Consider the following 21,659-nt stretch of genomic DNA (forward strand, 5'->3'; position numbering starts at 1 on the left):
CAAGAAAAAAACAATTCTAAAATGTTTTCATTCATGTCCATCTTGTGAAGATCACATTTTATTGACCACAACACACATCACATTACCTTTACAGGAATGAAGGAACAATACATTTGTATATCATGTCAATAAATCGTACGGCTATAGAAAGAGATGTACTTATTTAAACCTATGTCGTGATGAAACAGCACGCTGCTGCTGCTCATTTCAAGTCCTCCGGCAGCACCCTGCCTCTCTTCCTCAATCTGTCCTTCGTCTTCTCTGTTTTGGCCTTCTTCTGTTTCTGGATGTTCTTCCGTCTCTTGTCCTGCCGCTTCTGCATCTTCCCCACGACGTTCTCGCTTCGATCGCCCCAGTCCTTCTTTATCTTGGCGCCCCTCTTCTCCTTCTTCTTTAGCGAGGAGCGCAGCATGTCCTCGTCGTCCTTAATTTTGAGTCCTTCGGCCTTGTAGAGCACGTTGGTCCACTTGATCTTGTTCTCCATTTCTTTGGCCTTGTCCTCGTCCTTTTCCCTCAGCTCGCTCACTTTTGCTTTTTGAGCCTGGACACGGCCAAGCAGCTGCTTGTAGTTTTTCCCCAGCAGGGGAGTTATCTGGCCCTTCACGCTCTGCTTCTTCTGCTTCTTCTTCTGTATTTTGTCCACGTACTCCTCCTCTACCGTCTCCACCTTGTTGAAGACGAGGGCCGTTACATCTCTTTTGTTCGCAGCGGGGGCAGGCTCAGGTTCTTTCTTGATCTCCACTGACGCTTCTTGGCTATTCTCTTCTGCCAGTTTCTTCTTCAGGATAAACTCTTTCCTCTTCCTCTTCTTGCGCTCCCGTTCTATCTTTCGTTTTGCTCGCTTTGCCAGCACGGCCTCAGAGAGTGCGTTCTTCGGGGTTCCCTGATAAGAAAAAAGTGCAACTTGTTAGTCAGACAGACATTTCTCTTAAGCGTTGCACAGTATTCAGTCCAGTGCTGTACTTGCATTACATTTTGAGCTACTTTTACATGTGTTGCTACTGTATACAGTGTATCTGATAGTTGGAGTTACTTAACATATTAAGATTTGACATTAAAACTTAAGACAAACCTCAAAAATATGATACTGTGCTAAAAAACGAACTATCAGACATGAAATGGAAGTCCTACTTACTTAGAATCAAGAGGCCAATAATATGATATAAGAATATAGGTCTGAGAAGAATCATTCGGATTTAACTACTTTTACTTTAAGTACACTTTGCTTTTTAAACAAGTGAAATCCTGCAAAATGACACAATATTTATACAGAGCAGTATTGCTACTTTCAATTGAGTTAAAGATATAATCATTTATTCCGTCATCCACATGTTGAACTGAACAGCACCAACGATAAACTAGTGAGAAGATGAAAAGGGGAACATGCTCCCATTGTGAATAGATCTCTGGCCAGATGGGCACATAACAGCATCGGTTTGAGCGGTAAACGTTGAATCAACTGTTCAATAATCATCTTTTAGGTAAATAGCCTTGTTTACAGGTTTTAATACCATGGCTGCAGTTGAGTTTACCGTCTCAGCTAAAGTCACATCGTATTAGATCAGTGTTTCTCAAACTTTTTCACACCAAGGACCACTTAACCAATAAAAAAACACTCACGGACCACCTGACTCCACAAATAACCAAAAACACATCGTTTTTCTAGAACAGATTACAAATCGCATGAAAATGGTACAAACAGGTGGCAACATGTGTGACGTAGGTGTTGCGCTGGGCTATATCATGCAATCGAAACTTAAGCTCGCTCCATTGCGGAGATATTCCCGCGAGAGTGCGGAAAACTTACATTTATTTATTTATTTAAAATGTGACATTTTACCAATATAGTCACGGACCACTAGGGGTGATCACGGACCACCAGTGGTCCGTGGACCACACTTTGAGAAGCACTGTATTAGATAAATGCTAATGAGTAATGTCATTCAAATCTTGAATAAATAAATCCTCTTTAAATCTGCATACCTGTCCTCTGGACTCCTCGATTTTTTCATGAAGTCTCTTGCGTAAAACATCGACGGTGGAGAAGTTGGACGGTACCTTTCCTCCTTTAAGAGAAAACTAAATAGGTGACTAAGAATTTTGAAATAACAAAAAGTAACAGAGTAATGGATTCACTTGCGGTACCTTTAGGCGCTGGTTTTGTTGATCCGTTTATTTGAGTTTTTGGCTGTTTTGTGGCGGGGGGGCCTTTCTGAGCAGCCGCTGAAGGAGAGGGCTTTTTGGGGGATTTGGGATGAGGCTTCTTCACATCTTTAAAACTCTTCTTCTTCTTTGGAGGACCAGTCTCGCTTTTACCCTTGAAAGGAGCTACACAGAGATAAAACATGCATTAATGATCACATGTATTCAACATGATGTCAGCTGGACTGCCACAGCTCTGGAGTTTCTTACATGAACAGACTAGGAGCTTCAACATGCTTAGGCATTGCACTGAAACTGAACAAGTCAGAAGCTTTTCTGTGAACCAAAAGGAAATAGATCATATTTATCTTAATTCCCTATTCTCTAAAAGACAAATATCAAAGTCAGCTGATTTAGTGGCGGAAACTTAGTTTCAGAAAGTCATCAATCTAGCTGTAGCATTTTACATGATATTATCTAAGAGATTTTGTATGATGTTTAAAAAATGCCTTCAGTTGTGCACTACAACTAATTCCTTAAATTCATATTCTGAATACATGACAACCAATGGAAAGCAGCAACATAAATGCATTTATGAAGCAAAGAAAGGAGAATGCAATGTTGTGCTTGGTAAATGACCAAAATGTTATAATCATTTCAAAAACAGTAGTCTATTTATTTAGTAGAAATACTTAAATTGTCTTGACTGTAAATATCATCATGGAATCAAAAGGGACAAACAATGTCAACAGAATTGCAACAAATTAATAACATTAAAGCAATAAGCTAAAGGTCATTTTCTCACTATTAGCATTTTTGCTGTATTATTTATTCCACTGATTTGCAGCAGAGTGCTTGTTCTCTCATAAAAACATCAAAAAGAATTACATTTATGGATTAAAATAAATAAGCATTCAACAATAGAACTCCACTCGTTGTTCTCCACACAGTGCAGCGCCTCCTCTGGTCACATGCAGTAATAACCGCATGTTTAATGACACTTTATAAGCCATTTTCTACCACCAATAACACATACACTATAAACCGCCGATAATAAATACAGTTAACTTATAGGCAAGTATTATATCCACGTTATTTTGTAAATACGGTAAAACGTTACCAAACGGTCTTTTTTTCGGCTCCTGCTCTTGCTGAAAAAACACTTTCTTCGCAAACTTCTGCATGTACGAGTCTTTAGCGGCGAGGTCCATCATGATGGAAGAACCGTGAAGCTGTCTGAGATGATCCAAACAGACAGAATACAAACAGAGCTTCTTCTCAGAAAATATCAACACATTTCTGAAACATGTGGTCAACACGCCGGGGCGGAGCGTCACAAACCGGAAAGGGTAACACCATAAGCGGTCCCCCTTCTGATCATTATGTAGGATAGCTGTTATGTAGTCGGACCATTTAAAAACATATTTGCATTAGTATTTTACTGAGAATGGCTTCTTTAAAATCAGCACTTCTTTATTCCAACAGGGTCTTAACGACCCTGAAGAACCAGGTAAGTTATTTGTTTAATTGCCAGTTTTTCATTTTAAAGAACCTTCACTGTGTTATTGTGAATGTCACTTTCCAGTGGTTGCAGATTTTATTCTTCTTCTGATTGTTGTTATTTATTTCAGACACATGTTATTTATACCAAGAGGACTCTCCTCCTGCCCAGACTGCCTCTCTTCAAACGTGCAGAAGGTAATTTATTTGAACACTATTTGGATACTTTCGCACATTTCCGCACAGAACTACTTCTTCAAAAAAAAACTGCACAGCATCTCCACTCTAAATGACTAATTATGTGACAGTAATGTCAATATGTTTGTGTTGTGAATTTGTTTTGTATTCTACTCTATATTTATGTTTCAATCTTTTGTTTATAATACCTACTAAGTGCATATGTACCAATATACCAGAACGAATAGCTTTTATGTAAACCTGACTCTGATAATCTTACTAGAAGCCAGTTTCTTAAAACAAATATTGCACACATTTAAAGACATAAAATGTATAATACTAATCTAGACAAAGCAAAGAAAAAATCATACAATAAATGAATAAAATAATAAAATATGAGTCATACATAAAGATTGAAACAATTTTGTACAATGTCTTGGTTTACTTTTTTGTTCAGCTTTTTTTCTCCTTGTCTAAAGCTGGATTTGTATTGATGTGTAAGTAAACTGAGAGCCGGTAAAATAAAAGGTGTAGACGATAAGTTTGGATTCTAATGCTTAAAGTGAATAACCTCCTGATGGTACGTCTCTTTTTATATTTGTGAGCAAAGCGTATCCCTATATTCTTTGAGAGTAAATGTTTTACACATATGCTTTACCTTCTTCACTTCCTGTCCTGCATGTTGTGAACAGGCAGGCTGATCACTTTTGGGCGCCAGTCGTCCTCCACAGCAGCCGAGGCTCAGAGAGGAGAAGACTCCTTACTCAAGTGGCTCCTGCTGCTCATCCCTGCCACCACCTTCGGCCTTGGTACATGGCAGGTCTGTCTTTTTATTTATTTTGTGTCAGCACTGTTTAAAATAATGCTGATGTATCTTCGGTTTGCTGTCGTTGGATGGACTCTGATATTTGTGTTTCTGTGAAGGTGAAACGGCGTCAGTGGAAGATGCAGCTGATCGCTGAGCTGAACCGACTCACGACTGCTGAGCCCATCCCTCTACCTCTGGAGTAAGATCATGTTAGAGGCAAACACCCACACACTATTAGTTTCTAAATCCATACTTTTACTTTGATCTGGACAGTTTTTCTTTTTTTGTTTTGTTTTTCAGTATAACCACCTTTTACAATTCAGAACAATGTAAGCACTCAGACTATAAAGAGCATAATCAATCCAAACACTAACAGAAGAATCCATTTTTCCTCATTGCGAGTGGCAAGAACACAACATTATTTTATAGAAAAAGTGATTTCAAAAGCACACATCTCCAATTGTGATACTGTGAACAACATTACTTGTGTTTGTTCCTTGATAAAATGCACTTTAAACCATTTTCTGGCCAATTGAAGCCTTAATCAGGGAGATGTATGTGAGTGGTGATAAAATGTGTTAATGGGCTGCATGGAGGATTCAAACCTGTGTCTGCCACAGCAGGGACTAAACCCCTGAACAGCACTTTAATAACTTAACAAATAACTACAATCCCTCCTCTTATAACTGAGGGTACGACATGTCCTTCTTCTTCGAATTCTTACTATATACCTGTATAAAGTTTACTCTTAGTATTTTTCCTCCCTGGGTCTTAGTCCTCATGAGCTGCAGAGCCTGGAGTACAGACGGGTGAAAGTGCGAGGACAGTTCGACCACTCCCAGGAGCTGTACGTCCTCCCCCGTTCCCCTGTGGACCCCGAGAAGGAGGCCCGGGAGGCGGGCACGCTGTCCTCCAGTGGAGAGACCGGTGCTAATGTGGTCACCCCCTTCTACTGCACCGACCTCGGGTAAGACAACACATAAAACACCGTGAAGGGAAAATAATAACTGCATAGTCTTAAATCCAACACTCACTGCTCCATTCTCCTGCAGCATCACCATCCTGGTGAACAGAGGCTACGTGCCGAAGAGGAAGATCAGACCAGAGAGCAGGATGAAGGGCCAGGTGAGGGCTTCACATGATTTTACATGATTTAACCTACTCCATCATTTTCAAACCTGTAGTCCCCAACCAATGCCATCTCAGGTGACAATACTTTAGGAGGTTTTGTCTTTTTGTGCAGTTTCCTCTGCAGCCAGAGAGTACTACTTGAATCGTTTTTTAATGCAAGCTGAAATTACATTTAACATCTACCCAGATCTGCATGGAGCAGGTTAATTTATAATAATAAAAAAAAGACATTTCCAACTACTTCTAAAATATTCAAATAGTCATATGATAATAGTGATAAAATCCTACCTCCCTTGTTTTAGTATTTTTTTACATTTGGAATTTGATTAAGCACATTTTAATACCTATTAAGGCTTTTTTTAAAGGTTCATTTATTCTAGTTTCAAACATTACATTGCATTTAGCTGACGCTTTTATCCAAAGCGACTTACAATAAGTGCATTCGACCAGGAAGATACAAACATGAAGAAAACAGAATCATATAATTCTTTAAGTTTTCTTCGAGCCAAAACATTTCAAGTGCTACTCAACTGGCTTTAGATAAGCCAGTCCTTTATTAGTATATAAGTGCTTTGATAGTAATTGTATTGCTCGAAGTGGAGTCAATAAATTCACATAGCTCTCTTCTGTAGCAAGACAATTGGTTAATAATAATAATAATAATAGATTTAATTTGTTAGCGCTTTTACAGGTGCTCAAAGACGCTTTACAGATATAGTGAAGAGAAAAGAAAAGAAAAGAACAACAAATAAATATATAGTTAAAGTCAAATGATACAAAAACAATCACACATTAAAAGCCAGATTGAAGAGGTGAGTTTTTGTACGTTTTTTTGAAGGTGGTGAGGTCAGTGCGGTTTCTGATGGGTTGTGGGAGTGAGTTCCAGAGGGAGGGGGCAGCGACGGAGAAGGCTCTGTTCCCCCAGGTCCGGTGATTGGTGCGGGTGGGGATGGATAGGAGGTTGGCTTCTGATGAGTGGAGGCAGCGGGAAGGGGTGTGGTGGTGCAGCAGGTCTGTGAGGTAGGGGGGGGCCTGATTGTTGAGGGCTTTGTGAGTAATCAGGAGGACTTTGAAGTTGATTCTTTGACAGACGGGGAGCCAGTGGAGGTTCTGGAGGAAGGGAGTGATGTGGTCTCGGGAGCGGGTGTGGGTGAGGAGGCGGGCAGCAGAGTTCTGGATATGTTGGAGTTTATTGAGGAGGTTTGATGGTATGCCGTAGAGGATGCTATTGCAGTAGTCGAGTCGTGAAGTGATGAATGCATGAATCAGGGTTTCAGCAGCAGAGGAGGAGAGTGATGGGCGGAGACGGGCAATGTTTTTGAGGTGGAAAAAGGCGGTCCTGGTGATGTGATTTATGTGGTGGTTGAATTTGAGCTGACTGTCGAAGATGACTCCGAGGTTGCGGATGTGAGGGGGGGATATAGAGTGTGACTGTCAATGGTGAAGTTGAAATTCTGGATGGATTTGGTACGGGATGGGGGCCGATGATGATGATGTCTGATTTGGCACTGTTCAGTTGGAGATAGTTTGTTTGCATCCATGCTTTTATTTCTGAGAGACAGTTGGTGAGAGTGGAGTGTGTTGTGGGGGTGATGGTTTTTGTTGAGATATAAAGTTGGATGTCATCGGCGTAGCAGTGAAATTGAAGGTTGTGGCGGCAAATTATTTTGCCAAGGGGGAGCATGTAGAGGATGAAGAGGAGGGGGCCAAGCACCGAACCCTGGGGGACGCCTTGGGACAGAGGAGCAGTGGAGGAGGTGCAGTTGTTGATGTTGATAAACTGATGTCTGTCGGTGAGGTAGGATTTCAGCCAGGAGAGTGCAGTGTCAGTGATGTTGAGTGATGATTCGAGGAGGGACAGCAGGATGGTGTGGTTGATGGTGTCGAATGCTGCGCTGAGGTCGAGGAGGATGAGGATGTTCAGGTTGCTGGAGTCAGAGGAGAGGAGGAGGTCGTTTGTGATTTTCAGAAGAGCTGTTTCTGTGCTGTGTTTTGATCGGAAACCGGATTGAAATGGCTCAAAGAGATCATTGGAGCTGAGGTGGGCTTTAAGTTGTGAGGCAACGACACGTTCAAGTATTTTTTACAGAAAGGGGAGATTTGAGATGGGCCGGAAGTTGGACATGATGTCAGGTGTGAGTCCAGGTCTTTTGAGAATGGGTGTGACAGCAGCCAGTTTGAGAGAGCTGGGAACTGATCCAGATCTGAGGGAGGAGTTAATGATGGTGGCGATGAGTTGGGAGATGGCAGGGAGGCTCTCTTTAACACATTTGGAGGGCATTGGGTCAAGTGTGCAGGTGGAGTTAATTCCAGTCATGAAGTCGGACAGTTGCATGGGGGTCACAGGGGAGAAGTGGGACAGGGGCTGTGAGGTGAAGGGGGGGGAGCCAGGAGGGGAGGTGGGGGGTGCTGATGAGGGTGTCAGATTGCTGTAAATGTTGCTGATTTTGGTTTGGAAAAACGAGAGGAAGGAGTTGCACTGTTCGGTGGTGAAGGATGAGGTGGCGTTGTCACAGGGTTTGAGAAGTTTGCTGATGGTGGAGAAGAGACGCTTGGGGTTGCTGGAGCCAGACTGAATGAGTTGTGAGTAGTAATTAGACTGGGCTGCCCCGAGTGCGTTACTGTACTGCTGGAGATAGTCTTTGTAGATTTGAAGATGGACTGTTAGTGTGGTTTTCTTGTGTTGGCGTTCAAGTTGACGTTTCCTTGATTTCATTTGGCGGAGTTCGGGGGTATACCAGGGGGCGGAGTGTATGAAAGAGACATTTTTTGTTTTTGTGGGGGCCAGATCATTGAGACAGAGGGAGAGGGTGCTGTTATAATAGTCCACAAGTTCAGATGGGTTTTCAGAAAGTGGGGGGGGGGGAGACAGACATCTTGCAGGTAATGGAGGCAGTGATTGCTGAAGGTGAGATGGATTTGAGATTTCTGTAGGTTATTGTGCATTTTTGGGCGGGGATGGGGATGTTGATGTCCATGATGATGGCCAGGTGATCAGAGATGTGGAGATTGAGGCTGGACAGATGATGGATGGTGAGACCAGTGGAGCAGACCAAGTCCAGGATGTAACCACGGCTGTGTGTTGGGAAGTTTATGTGTTGAGAGAAGTTGCAGCAGTGAAGGGTTTCCTTAAATTCAGAGGCATATTTGCAGGTCGGGTCGTCAACATGAATGTTAAAATCACCTAAGAGGAGAACAGATGGGGATATGGCAGAAAGCTGAGTGACAATGTCAGAGAGGTCGGAGAGAAAGGAGGGGTTTGGCTTCGGGGGACGGTAGATGATGGCTGTGACCAGGGGAGTGGGACCAGAGAGTTTGAAGATCAGGTGTTCAAATTAAGAAACATCAGGGACGGGGATTATGGTAGCTTTTATTTCCTTTCTGATAATTGCAGCTATACCACCACCCCACCCTTGTGGGCGAGGTTTGTCAATGTATGTGAATCCTGCTGGGGTGATTTGATTTAAAGAAAAATAGTCCAGGGGTTTTTGCCATGTTTCGGTCAGATACAGAAAGTCCAGGTTATTGTCTTTAATGAATTCATTCAGAATGTGGCTTTTATTGCGGATGGAGCGTGTGTTGAGCAGGGCTGCTCTGAGGTGACATTGCATTGGGGGGGGTTGTGTGGACCGGGGGAGTGGAAGGAGATTGGTCAGATTCACGTGTTGTTTGTTGTGATGGCGTAGTGTGGGCATGTGACAGGACCGAATGGACGGGATAGAGTGTGGAGACGTGGAATGAAATAAAAACGTATGGCCAGAGCCTCTGTGTGGAGGACGGCGTTTGCGGAGTATTTCATTATCTGCGAGGTTAGTGCCGTAATTGATTCACAGTACAAGTAATAGTAGTGATGAGATTTAAAACCAACCTCACATTTGATATACTTACATTTGTGGCGTTTAACTTATTAAAACAGAATGTAATGACTGTTCTGTGCAGGTGGAGGGGGAGGTGGAGGTGGTCGGTGTCGTGAGGCTGACGGAGATTCGTAAACGCTTCGTACCGAGCAACGACGTGCAGAGGAACCAATGGCACTACCGCGACCTGGAGGCCATGGGCGGGGTCACCGGGGCCGAGCCCGTCTTCATCGATGCATCCTTCGGTAAGAAGTTAGAACTACAAAGACCAGGATGCACTTTGACTCAATTAGATAATATTAAATATACGGGTGGTTATTAACTTGGACGTTGTTATACCACAGAATAGAGATTTTTTAAACCTGCTTGCTTAAATAAATGTAATTATTCATTTATCATGCAGAGAGCACTATACCTGGTGGACCAATAGGAGGACAGACCAGAATTACACTGAGGAACGAACACATGCAGTACATGGTAACATGGTAGGTCCTAAATCCTGTCTCTAAAGCTACTGTACTGTAAATAATCCTGTTTACTGAGTTTGGTCTATTTCTCCTCTTAGGTACGGCTTGTGTGCAGCGACCTCCTACATGTGGTTTGCAAAGTTCATTAAGAAACTGTGATTAAATGCAGTGATTGCAAAGCACATTTCTGATGTACTTGATGTGTACTGTATCAGCTGAAGCCCACTGCATAGACTCGCTGATGGATTTGTAAATAGTTGTGTATTATTCTCCTGAAACGAGTATAAAAGAATAAATTCAAATCTAAGTGATCTCTTGCATTCTTCATGTTAACAACTTGTTTTCATTAACTGATGGAGACACTCAAAGTTTAATATTCCTTAAAATAGAACACATTTTCTGCAGTAGTTTTAAAGTTAACAGGAGAGATGATATTCACAAATCCGACGACAAATAGGAAGCAGCTGGTGGCCTCACATTCAACAGACCTAATGTGGACATCTTAGAGCAGTGGTTCTCAACTGGTCAGGCCTCGGGACCCAATTTTTCCTTTGTCAATAAATCGCGACCCGAAATTTCGAACCACTCAAATCTATTCAACAAAAATTTTACTGTAATATATACGCTTTTCAGCAAAAAATATGAATGAAAGTGAAATACAGTGCATATATCCCTTATATCCCTTCACAGAACTTTAAAAAAGGTTTAATGAGATGATGGAATCAAAGCTGAACTGTATAACATAAAAAGGCACACATGCTGAAAACCCAGGAGATTTTTAGAAATACTAACATATAAACTACGTATTCTGGTACACTCTGAGAAGAAAATAAATAAATGTATTACTACCCGACATTCAAAATACCTCATGAAAGAAAAACCAAGAAGTGAGGATACCCGGAGACTCGTCAGCGACCGGACTTGCCACGGAGCCCGGCCGGGCACAGCCCGAAAAGGCAACGTGGGCAACACAGGGTCGGCGTCATGGGGGGTCATTCGCGGGCCATGCCCCCCCAAATGAGTCACTGTGCCCCCCCCCAACGCAGGGTGGGCAAGTCTTGCCACTTTGCCGTTTTTTTTTTTATAAATCATATAAGTGAAAACGTTTCCACTAAAAAAAAATTGTGTGAAATACATTAGAAATAAATAATACAAATATAAAACACAGCCTGAGGTGTGCTCACTGCTGCTCTCTGATTGGTGTGTTGCTTGACCAATGACCCCCGACCTTTGTTTTGTTATCATTACGTCAGTGGCTGTGTGTTTAGATGAAAGCCCAGTGGCGATCTGTTCATCTGTTACACTGATTATACAGTAAAGCCATCGAAAATAATATGATATACAGTACAGTACAAGTAGCCTACTTCTGGGTCTCTGTGTTTCATTCAAGCTCGGCTCTCTGTGTGTGTGGCACGATCGCATTTTGTGAGCGCGCGAGCGGTAACGTGAAATGTTGTTGTTAGCATCTGGTTCGCTAACTATGCTAACGGATATAAAGGGCTGTTTCTACACCAAGGTGGAGGAGAGTCCTCTCCTGTCAGACTGAGAGGCTCTTATAACGTCAGCTCAGTGAGGTAAGGACTCTCTCAGTGTTTAGATAGTTAACTTTAGTGTAGGTTAACTTATCTCAGTGGGTCTCAAACTGTTTGGTCACCATTTATGTAAACAAGTATTTGCGGGGAATACCTTTATATGATCATTATAGTTATTAAAGAATAAGAGAATAAATGAAAAACCGGTATGAAATACTATAGGACAGTAACACAAAAATACAGTTTAAAAGGGGAGTGATTAGTAAAATATCCATAAAGAAAAAGTAAATCTGTTTACAGTTGTGTTTCATATGGATGCTGAGAGATGTAGGCTAACCATAGATCTCTTCATTTTGCTCTCAAAGTGCACCACATTGATGCATTTAACTTCAATATTTAAAAAAATAATGTTCCCAGACCCTCCTAGAGGAGGTTAGGTCCACCCCCATCTAAAACATGTTCACATGGATAGGATACTAAATACATTTGCACACTTTTTATATGGTGGCCTATGTCCATATATTTCTGTTTTGGTGGTCGTGCCACAACCGTGCATGTCTGCACAAGTCATAGGTGCGCTATACAATAGCACTACCCTTGCAATGTGTGTGAAAGACAATAGACTTTACAGCATGTTTTTAGAAGTTACGTTGGTGTTTGTGTGTTGGTTGTTGACGGCAGTGTGTGCCCCCCCCTTGGTAAATGATTGTCCCCCCATTCGATTTGTTCTAGAGCCGACCCTGGGGCAACACCTCCGCTTCTCCGTCCCGCGGGCCCACCACCTACGGGAAACAGCGATGGGGTCGGGTGCGCTGCCAGAAGGGTGGCAGTGAAAGCAGAGGGTCTCGACGGACCAGGGGCCTTATTTATAAAGGGATATACGCTCAAAAGATGGCGTACGCCTGTTTCTACGCAATGTTTGCGATTTATAAAATACTAACTTGACGGGAAAATGTGCGGTCCTCCACGCAAACTCTAACCCATGCGTACGCACTAAGCACAAAAACGGGAGAGACGAGAAACTGCGATACCGTTGGCAGAAGGAAGAATGGAGAGAAATATGTGGAAATAATACCATAAATAAAATGTTACCTCTCATTTATCATATGAAGAATTCATTTTCAAACATTGATTAAAGCCAATCTTAAAATGATTAAACAAACGCCTGTTTGCGACTCCTCAGTGCACACAAAAACATAACTTGGATAAATAAATAAATACGGATATGTTATTGAAAACCACCTTGAATATGTTGTGTTAATGTTATGAAATGTTTTCTCATAAATGATGCGGCAAGCAGAAGGACATAATTACGTCTTAACTGACGCCGTTTTGCATTCCTATAGGTCAGGGGTCGGGAACCCGCGGCCCACGGGCCGCATGCGGCCCTTTAAACCCTCTGTTCTGGCTCCCTTGAGCTTAGACAAAAATAAGAAGGAAATAAAATTAAAGTATTTGTAGGACTATTTATATTTTGTTGCATGGTTGAAAATGTTTCGTATCTTGTATTTTGAGGTGATACTGTGACACATAAATAAAAAACAAAACGGTTTTAATTAGGTCAACTAAAATATGCGTCACATCCTGCTACGGTCCCGCGCGAGCGTCTTTTCTTGGAGGCGAATAACCTGACCCCCGGCTCGATGAGCGAACTATGGATACATCAAAGAAAAGTACCGGAGGAACACAGGGTTTAATTCTGTGTGGACAGAGTTATATGCTTTCACAGCAAACGATGCTGGTTTACCGCTATGTTTGATATGTAGAGAGAAGTTGTCAACGGTGGTGCAGCCTTTACGTATCGAGGAACAACAAGGGAGAGGAAGACAGCTGACGATCTTCAGACATAATTCAATGGGGTCATTTATTTCAGAAAACACTTTTTGTTATATTCCATGGAATGCTCTTAACGTCCCGATAGCAATGAATATATTAAATGCTTTGACAATAAATACATACAAAAATTAATCTCTGGAAGCCGTAGCGCTGTAAAAAGCACGACCAATCATCTGAGCCGGCCCGGCTAAAAATAACTGGATGGCCTACCTGCCTGTCAGCCTTCCATCTGTGCACACATTTATCTCGTGCCCTCATTGGTCATGTGCGCGTTCGTGTGTGTTGGAGGAGGGACTCTGTGAGAAAGTCTGAAGGAAGAGGCATATTTTTTCCGGTTGTGTACTTTCCAATTCTAGCGCACTCGAGCTGGTTTCTCCATTCTTACCTACCCTACCTTTAACTATTTTTAGGGTGCAGCTATATGTTTTATTTATTTCAAAGTAGGCCCATTTTAATAAAAAATGTTTCCTTCAAATGTGCAGAGGACTCCCCAAGTGCTGTGTTTAATTTATTTTAAAGTAGGCCTGTGTATTATTTGTAATTCTCCTTATAGGAGTTCTTTGTTTCTTATTAGAGGTTAACAGTTTTATATCATGTAATAAATGCAAAAAAACTGTAGTTTTTGTCTGATATAACAATAAAAAACTATGAAATATGTTTTGCGGCTCTTTTGAGACGCACAGGCTGCAGTGGAGACGCTGCGCACAGCTGATCGACAGCTGGGACACAAACCACCAAATACAAAAACATAATTCAGATCCAGTCGTCATGACTCCACACCGGGGGGATTCCCCGTTCACTTCTTACAGTTTCTCATCAAGGGGGTGTCTCCTGTCCCCGGCACAAACACACTGTCTGAGGAAGGCTATGTGTATTGTTTTTGTCATTAACCTTTTTCGGGCCATTTATTTATTTATTTTGGTGACGATTCGACCTCCATGCTGCTACTCTGGTTCAAACTGCATCCACCAGACAATATGATTTATCTCCTCCTCCCCAAAATAACCAACATCTGACACGGTGTGAGATGTCTTTTTGAGACGAGCTGTTCTGTCGTCATTTCCTGCTATCTTCTTCATAAAGTCAGTCAAAATGAATGAATGAATGGGCGTTTCTTTGACTATAGAGAGGCGAAGTCACGCCCATCTACTTCCGGTCCATGGGACCCCGGAAGCGAACAATTATACATTGAATTCAATGGAGAGAGAAAACGTATCTTTTGATCCCGTTTGAATTGTGCCACGAACTACACATATGATGTTTGTCAATCTTAAACAATCATTTCCATGTCAAAAAAGTCAAATGTTGTCGTAAAACTGTTGAAATATAAGACTATGAAAAATACGCGACTACAAATCCCAAATCCCATTCTGGGTCGCGTAAGTGATGTCACAGGCGATAATGCTCCAAGTGGTTGGTTCACTTTTACAAGATGCCTGTGTGCTTTGTACCAGGTTGTAATCACAAAAGTGATCATACCACTTGCTCGTTCTATCGCTTCCCGTCTGATGAAAGGACCAGGAGTCGCTGGATCAGACATATCAGGTAATATCATAGGTAATATACATGTTGTGCATGGAACATAGTCAAGTTAGCTACCTAGCTAGTAGCGACGAGTAGCGAGCACGTTAGTTAGCATTACATTACTTAGCCTTGTCATTTTTAGTAGCCTTACCATGAAGTTATTATTTTATTACATGAAGTAAACCAAAATGTTAAACAGTAAGAGTAGTCATGATGGTAAGTATTTCGTGAAACATTTGAAGAGTAGCCTACTGCGCCCTCCACCGGGTGCTAAGGAAGCAGTTCAGGGAGAGTCGAAGGCAGGCAGGGAGCTTTGCATGACATTCTTCTGGACGTGTTTCATTGTGATGACAGTGAGGGTGAGTCAATCTGTTTGTTGGAAAGACAGTCGTTGTGTGCTTATTGAGAGAAAATTGTTAGAGATAATTATTCAAAGTGTTTCAAAGTGTTGTTACTTTAAACTAAGTGTTGTTACTGACCTTTTTCTCTTTTATTTTCTTTACCTCACCTGTAACTGCTGAGACGTTGAGGAACATGCACACTGACCTGCTCTGGCAACCTGATTTCCACTGTACGTAATAGTATTTGATTATGGTATATTATTTATATACATCAAAGGCACAATGCACCCCCCAGAGACACACATGTATTGAGTGTGATATTTTGCATAGGTCATGTGAAATCATCTTTACATACTAGAAAACTATAGGAGCGGCAACTTGTTTTGAAATTGAATTTTTAATATCCGATAATAAAGTTGATCTGTTTTCTTTATTCTTCTCTCTTCCCAGCTCCATCCATCACCATTCTCTGTTCCTGCAGGTCCTGCTTGCTAATCAATGCTCATATTTTTTTACACAATTACAAATAAAGTCAATGTATTGTATGACATGAAGTTGTGCTTCATTCAGAGTCAATAATAAATTAATTCTGCCTTCAACTGCACAATAATTGTGGACTGCACCGACATCCATGTAGCTGCCCCCCAGTAAGATGAACCAAGCAAAGAGGGTCACCATCATGCCCAAGGACATCCAGCTGGCCCGCCGCATCCGTGGAGAGAAGGCTTAGACTGACCTGAGACCAGCACACCCAAACACAACGGCTCTTTTAAGAGCCACCTACATTTTCAAAGAGTTGCCATCCTACGTTATTATAAGGATTAAACTGGTTCATGGATCACTTAGTTTACTGAACCGTGATGAATGAAAGAAATGAGTGAGGTAGTGGTTTACTGAAGTTACAAAGACATTAATATATGAGTAACAGGTCAGTGTAAACACAAGCTTCTGTCAATTATGGATCATTCAAACTATATACAAATATGTAATAAAGTTCTAAAGCAAGTATTCGGTATATTCCTTGATAGCTTTTGGAGAAGGTTGTTTTTAAGTTTACTAAAATCTATCGTTTCAACTGTTTCACTTTATAAAAAGGGAACCGGTGAGTAGAGCATCATTGAGTTTCTTATTCTGTCAGTAAATTATCCAAATGAAATGTTTTTCATTATTTTAGTCAACCCTAAACAAATTGATTGTACCTTTTAATAATGACCTTACATGGTCGGCAAAGTTAAATTAACTTCAGAAAATCAAATCTGTTCTGAGAAAAAACTAATACATGTTTAAAGATAGGAAATTGCCATCCCACTGAAAAACAGTCCGTAGAGATTTAAAGGCGTAGTTGTAGTTCAGTCCAACGTTTCATTTGGATTCATTTCTCCAACAGTCAACTATTTTCATAAAGAATATATATATTTTTCAAAGTCAACTTTATTGTCAATCTTACTCAGTTTGTGTTTATAGACAGAGAGATCAAAAAGACATTTAAATACAATTATACAATTTACAGATATGTATACAAATATATATATCCTATATACACCATCATGTATAATGATGGTGTATGATGTAGAAGGAAGTGTGGTAGATAACAAGTAAATATACATACAGATCCATGTTACAGCAAAAGATGGAATAACTCAGAAGCACGCAGTATAATAATAATTACATGCAACAATTAAATAACTGCTCAGCATCTCCACCACAATCCCAATCTGCTGTGTCCTGTTTTCCTCCCCCCTGCATAACACCCCATCACACATACGAAACACAACACAGAGTCCGAGGGTGTTAAGAGTATGTTTATTGAAATGTCCTCCTCTCTACTGGCCAACACAGGGAGCATATGCTGGGTGTAGAATTGTTCCAGGAGGAGGAGATTTCCATGCCATGCAGGGTCTTTGGGGATGAGGATGATGATCGACTCCTTCGTGGTCCACACAACAAAGTAGCAGAGACTCCGGTCTGTGATGTGCAGCTGCCCTTGGACCTGGTACCAGTATGGTGATTCTCCTTGAGAATATATGACCCACCCTCCTCACGGAGACAGAAGGATGGTAACTGGACTGCCTCCGCGATGGTCATGTTCCTCTGGCTGTGTGGACACTTCACCTCCAGCAGGGCAGATGGCTGCACAAGTCCATCGCGTGATGCTCCCAAAACACCTGACTCACTCACAAAGAGACCAGACTCGAACACTGTCACCCGATAGGCCTGCACAAAAGCCTTCACCCCTTTGGCCTCGTTTACAACCCCCCAGTTGACAGTTGGCGATGTATCGATGTATCTCTGCATCGCGCCATCGTCTCCCATGCAGATCTGTAAAAATAAAGCAAGTACCATTTGTTAGCATGCTATAATAGATTGAATGAGCAATAATACAAGGATGGTCCGGATCTGGGGGTGGGAGGGTTTATTTTTCCATAGTTTTGTCCTCTTGTCTGATTGTTGTTATTGTTTGTTTTTTCTGTATTTTTTGTAATTTGTGCTGTATTGGTTGTGATTGTACATTGTATTTTTCTAAATGTGTATGAATACATTTTTTTTAAACATTTGATCAACAATAAAAAAGGATTTGGTCAGGATCTAGACTCAGTGTGTAGTTTATTAATTAATCAATGCTCTCTACATTAGGAAAACACATACCAGTGTACCAGAGGGAGTCACACACAGCTGTGCCTAGATAACCAAAATCCTTGAATCTACACACAGCAAATAAAGTCAAATGACACAACGAGAAAAAGGAGATCACACATACAGTATAATAGATATAAAACTGGCCGCTTCAATCTGAAGAGCAACTAAAACAAAACACGGGAGTGTACCTTGTTCTTGTGAACACTAATGTTATCCACAGCATACACAGAGACCACGAATTTCTTAAGGAGAAAACTAGTTACTAAAACAAAACACGTTAGTGTACCTTGTTAGCTAATGTTAGCTAGCTGACATTAACGTTACACATTGCACTCATATTACTCACCGGTCCCGCATGCTGGCTCTTACAGAACCGACTAACTCCCCTTTCGTGTATGTACAGCTCTCAACATGCCCAGACTTGTAGTGATGTTCACCTCGTTTTATACTTTTCGCCTCATTCTGAAAGAAACAGGTGAAATTTGCTAACGTGACGGCCGTCTTTGTGATGGTGACGCGTATTGTGCAAGACTAGGGGTGGGCGGATCGATCCCAAAATATCGATACTTCCGATATTACGTTACGTTTCAAAATATCGATACTAGAGCCAATAGGATCGATACTGTTATACTTTTTTTCTCGTCTCCTAAAACTATGTGCAGACGAACACAAGTAGCCTATATGCTCTTTTCTTCTCTCTCCACTGCTGTCCTCTTCTCCTCGAGGCTCCCTGTCTGAACGCCGATTATCAAGCTGACTGACAGCAGCCAGCAGGGCAGGACAGCAGCAGCCAGCGACTCGCGAGTGCAACACACACACGCGCATGATGGCTGAGAGAAAGAGCAGCGTTGTGTGGAGCAATTTCACAACTGGCAATTAAAACTTAGCGAACTGTGATGTGTGCAAGAAGACAGTTCGCTACTTTGGCCACTTTGTATTGTTATTTTTCATGTTTGCACTTTCAATTTGCAAAAGAAAAACGTGTATTTGTCTATAAAAACTGTCCTGTCTTTATTCATGAAAATGAATTCAGATTTAGTCTATTTATGATGATTTCAGCTCAAAAATCATGTCATGCAGCTCTCCCCTATATGAAAGTACATAAGACGCTTTTCATTAAAAAAAGTATCGGTATCGATATCGGTATCGGCGATACTGGCCCTGAAATACTTGGTATCGGATCGAATCCAGATTTTGTGGTATCGCCCACCCCTATGCAAGACCAGAGACCTGTAGTTCACTGAGCGGTTTCACACGAAAAAATGTGTAACTTCACAGTTTTACGACACATTTTTATTTTTTTGACTTGCAAAATGTTCTTTTAAAAATTGACAAACATCATATGTGTCATTCGTGGCACAATTCAAACGGGATCAAAAGATAACCTTTCCCACTCCATTGACTTCAATGTATAATTTCCCGCTTCCGGGGTCCCATGGAGGCTCCCGGAAGGGGAGGGACTTCGCCTCTCTATTTATAGGCAAATCTGGGCGTTACGTGAAGCCCACAAAAGCTGCACCGCATTTCGAGTCGGTTGTGATTTATAAAGGGAAACCGGCGTAGGAAGTGCTGTACGCACTTTCCTCGCCGGTGCGCAATGTTTGCTGAATCGGAAAAAGTCGGAACATTTCTGTAGCTATTTTTTGGATTTCTACTACGTAAGCAACCTTCCCACGTGAATCATACGCACGGCGTTATGAATGAGGCCCCAGACCCGGGCGACAGAAGGGTCATTCCAGAATTGGAGGACAATTTAGACACCAACATTTTTGAAAAATGAACCTTTTATTTTATAATTTTTTTTTATGTATTCAGGAAAAACAGATAATAAACCATCAAAAAAAGGGTTTTGCCCAGCTAGGCATCACATGTATATATTCCAATGAAGAATTACCCCTGTTACTCTAATTATAGTAACAGGGTTGAAAATCAATGCTAATTTGAGCTTTAACCTCAGGAAGTATTGCTAGATGTAGCATGTCATGCTACATCCTTTCAAGGCAAGGACAAACTTGGATATCTAATGCAAGAAAGATAACTTTGAAATGAATATGCTTTATTCTGATAATATCAGTAACAGGGTTGAGTGGGTCAGAGTGCCACACTCTTTTAAGACTGAAAAGATTGTAAAAATACGAAAAATAAAAGAGAGGACTTAGTTGTGGTCTACCCATGGCACTAGCACATGGCTTGCTGATGTCACTTCCACTGTGTCATCTGATTTACAGTTTGTTCACTTCCTGTGCCAATCTAAAAAGGTTTGGGTAACAGGGTTGAACGCATGTTGAGGGACACACCTTCTGTGCAAAATTACTGTTATTTAAAATGTGTTTATGATTTAACAAATTGATTTTACCATAACAAGAGACATATATCAATAGAATAATACCAAAAAAAGTAAATAAAATCCCTATTTTAAACGTTATATATGACATGCAAGTTGGTCACCAAGAAGCTGGGACAAGAGAAAAATGCCATCTTAGGGGATGTTCGAGAGCTATTTGATAATTTAAATAATATTTTGAAACCACTTTTTCTACAACTTTATATACATTTTGTCTCAAGACAAGTATGTTTAACACAACAAGTGCATGCTTTAGCATTTTGGGCATGGATTATTAGATTTTTTATATGGGGGACATGAAATGTCCTCCAATTCTGGAATGACCCAGAAGCTGGCTTTGGGGACGTGGAACGTCACCTCTCTGGGGGGGAAGGAGCCGGAGCTTGTGCGGGAGGTGAAGCGTTACCAGTTGGATCTGGTTGGGCTCACCTCTACGCACAGTGTCGGCTCTGGAACCTTACTTATGGATAGGGGTTGGACTCTATTCTTCTCCGGAGTTGCTCAAGGTGTGAGGCGCCGGGCGGGTGTGGGGATACTTACAAGTCCCCGGTGGGGTGTTTCGTTGTTGGAGTTTACCCCAGTGGACGAGAGGGTCGCCTCCCTACACCTGCGGGTTATGGGGGGGAAAACTCTGACTGTTGTGTGTGCTTATGCACCAAACAGCAGTTCAGAGTATACAGCCTTCTTGGAGACCCTGGAAAGAGTCCTGTATGGGGCTCCTGAAGGGGACTCTTTAATCTTGCTGGGAGACTTCAACGCACATGTGGGCAATGATGGAGACACTTGGAGGGGTGTGATTGGGAGGAACGGCCCCCGTGATCTGAACTGGAGTGGTGGTTTGTTACTGGACTTCTGTGCTAGTCATGGATTGGCCATAACAAACACCATGTTCGAACATAAGGATGCTCATAAGTGTACGTGGTACCATAGCACCCTAGTCAGAAGGTCCATGATCGATTTCGTTATCGTATCATCGGACCTGAGGCCGTATGTTTTGGACACTCGGGTAAAGAGAGGGGCGGAGTTGTCAACTGATCACCATCTGGTGGTGAGTTGGGTCGAGTGGCGGGGGAAGCCTCTGGATAGACCTGGTAAGCCCAAACGTGTAGTTCGGGTGAACTGGGAATGTCTGGAGGAGGCCCAAGTTCAGGAGGCCTTCAACTCACACCTCCGGGGGAGCTTTTCGGGCATTCCTGTGGAGGTTGGGGACATTGAACCAGAGTGGTCGGTGTTCAAAGCCTCTATTGCCGAAGCCGCGGCGGGGAGCTGTGGTCTCAAGGTCCTAGGTGCCTCAAGGGGCGGTAACCCTCGAACCTCCTGGTGGACACCGGTGGTCAGGGAAGCCGTCCGACTGAAGAAGGAG

At 41.9% G+C, this 21,659-nt stretch overlaps 2 protein-coding genes across 2 annotated transcripts; one reads left to right on the top strand and one right to left on the bottom strand.

Annotated features, from left to right (window-relative positions):
* Positions 1-22: 22 nt before the first annotated feature.
* On the bottom strand, positions 23-3,484 carry surf6 (surfeit 6). The gene is made up of 4 exons (XM_034196737.1): positions 3,263-3,484; positions 2,146-2,328; positions 1,984-2,066; positions 23-883 (listed from the first exon to the last, which is right to left on the bottom strand). Exons 1-4 carry the CDS (start codon positions 3,354-3,356, stop codon positions 203-205), a joined length of 1,041 nt encoding a protein of 346 aa, XP_034052628.1. The 5' UTR covers positions 3,357-3,484; the 3' UTR covers positions 23-202.
* Positions 3,485-3,491: 7 nt separating this feature from the next.
* LOC117533104 (surfeit locus protein 1) lies at positions 3,492-10,393 on the top strand. Its single transcript, XM_034196738.1, has 9 exons — positions 3,492-3,652; positions 3,774-3,840; positions 4,512-4,639; positions 4,744-4,826; positions 5,403-5,594; positions 5,680-5,752; positions 9,698-9,860; positions 10,019-10,100; positions 10,181-10,393. The coding sequence occupies exons 1-9, from the start codon at positions 3,590-3,592 to the stop codon at positions 10,239-10,241; spliced, it is 912 nt and encodes a 303-aa protein (XP_034052629.1). The 5' UTR covers positions 3,492-3,589; the 3' UTR covers positions 10,242-10,393.
* Positions 10,394-21,659: the final 11,266 nt, after the last annotated feature.

This window comes from Gymnodraco acuticeps, unplaced genomic scaffold (genome assembly GCF_902827175.1).
Source record: "Gymnodraco acuticeps unplaced genomic scaffold, fGymAcu1.1, whole genome shotgun sequence".
In the NCBI taxonomy this organism is placed as follows: Eukaryota; Metazoa; Chordata; class Actinopteri; order Perciformes; family Bathydraconidae; genus Gymnodraco; species Gymnodraco acuticeps.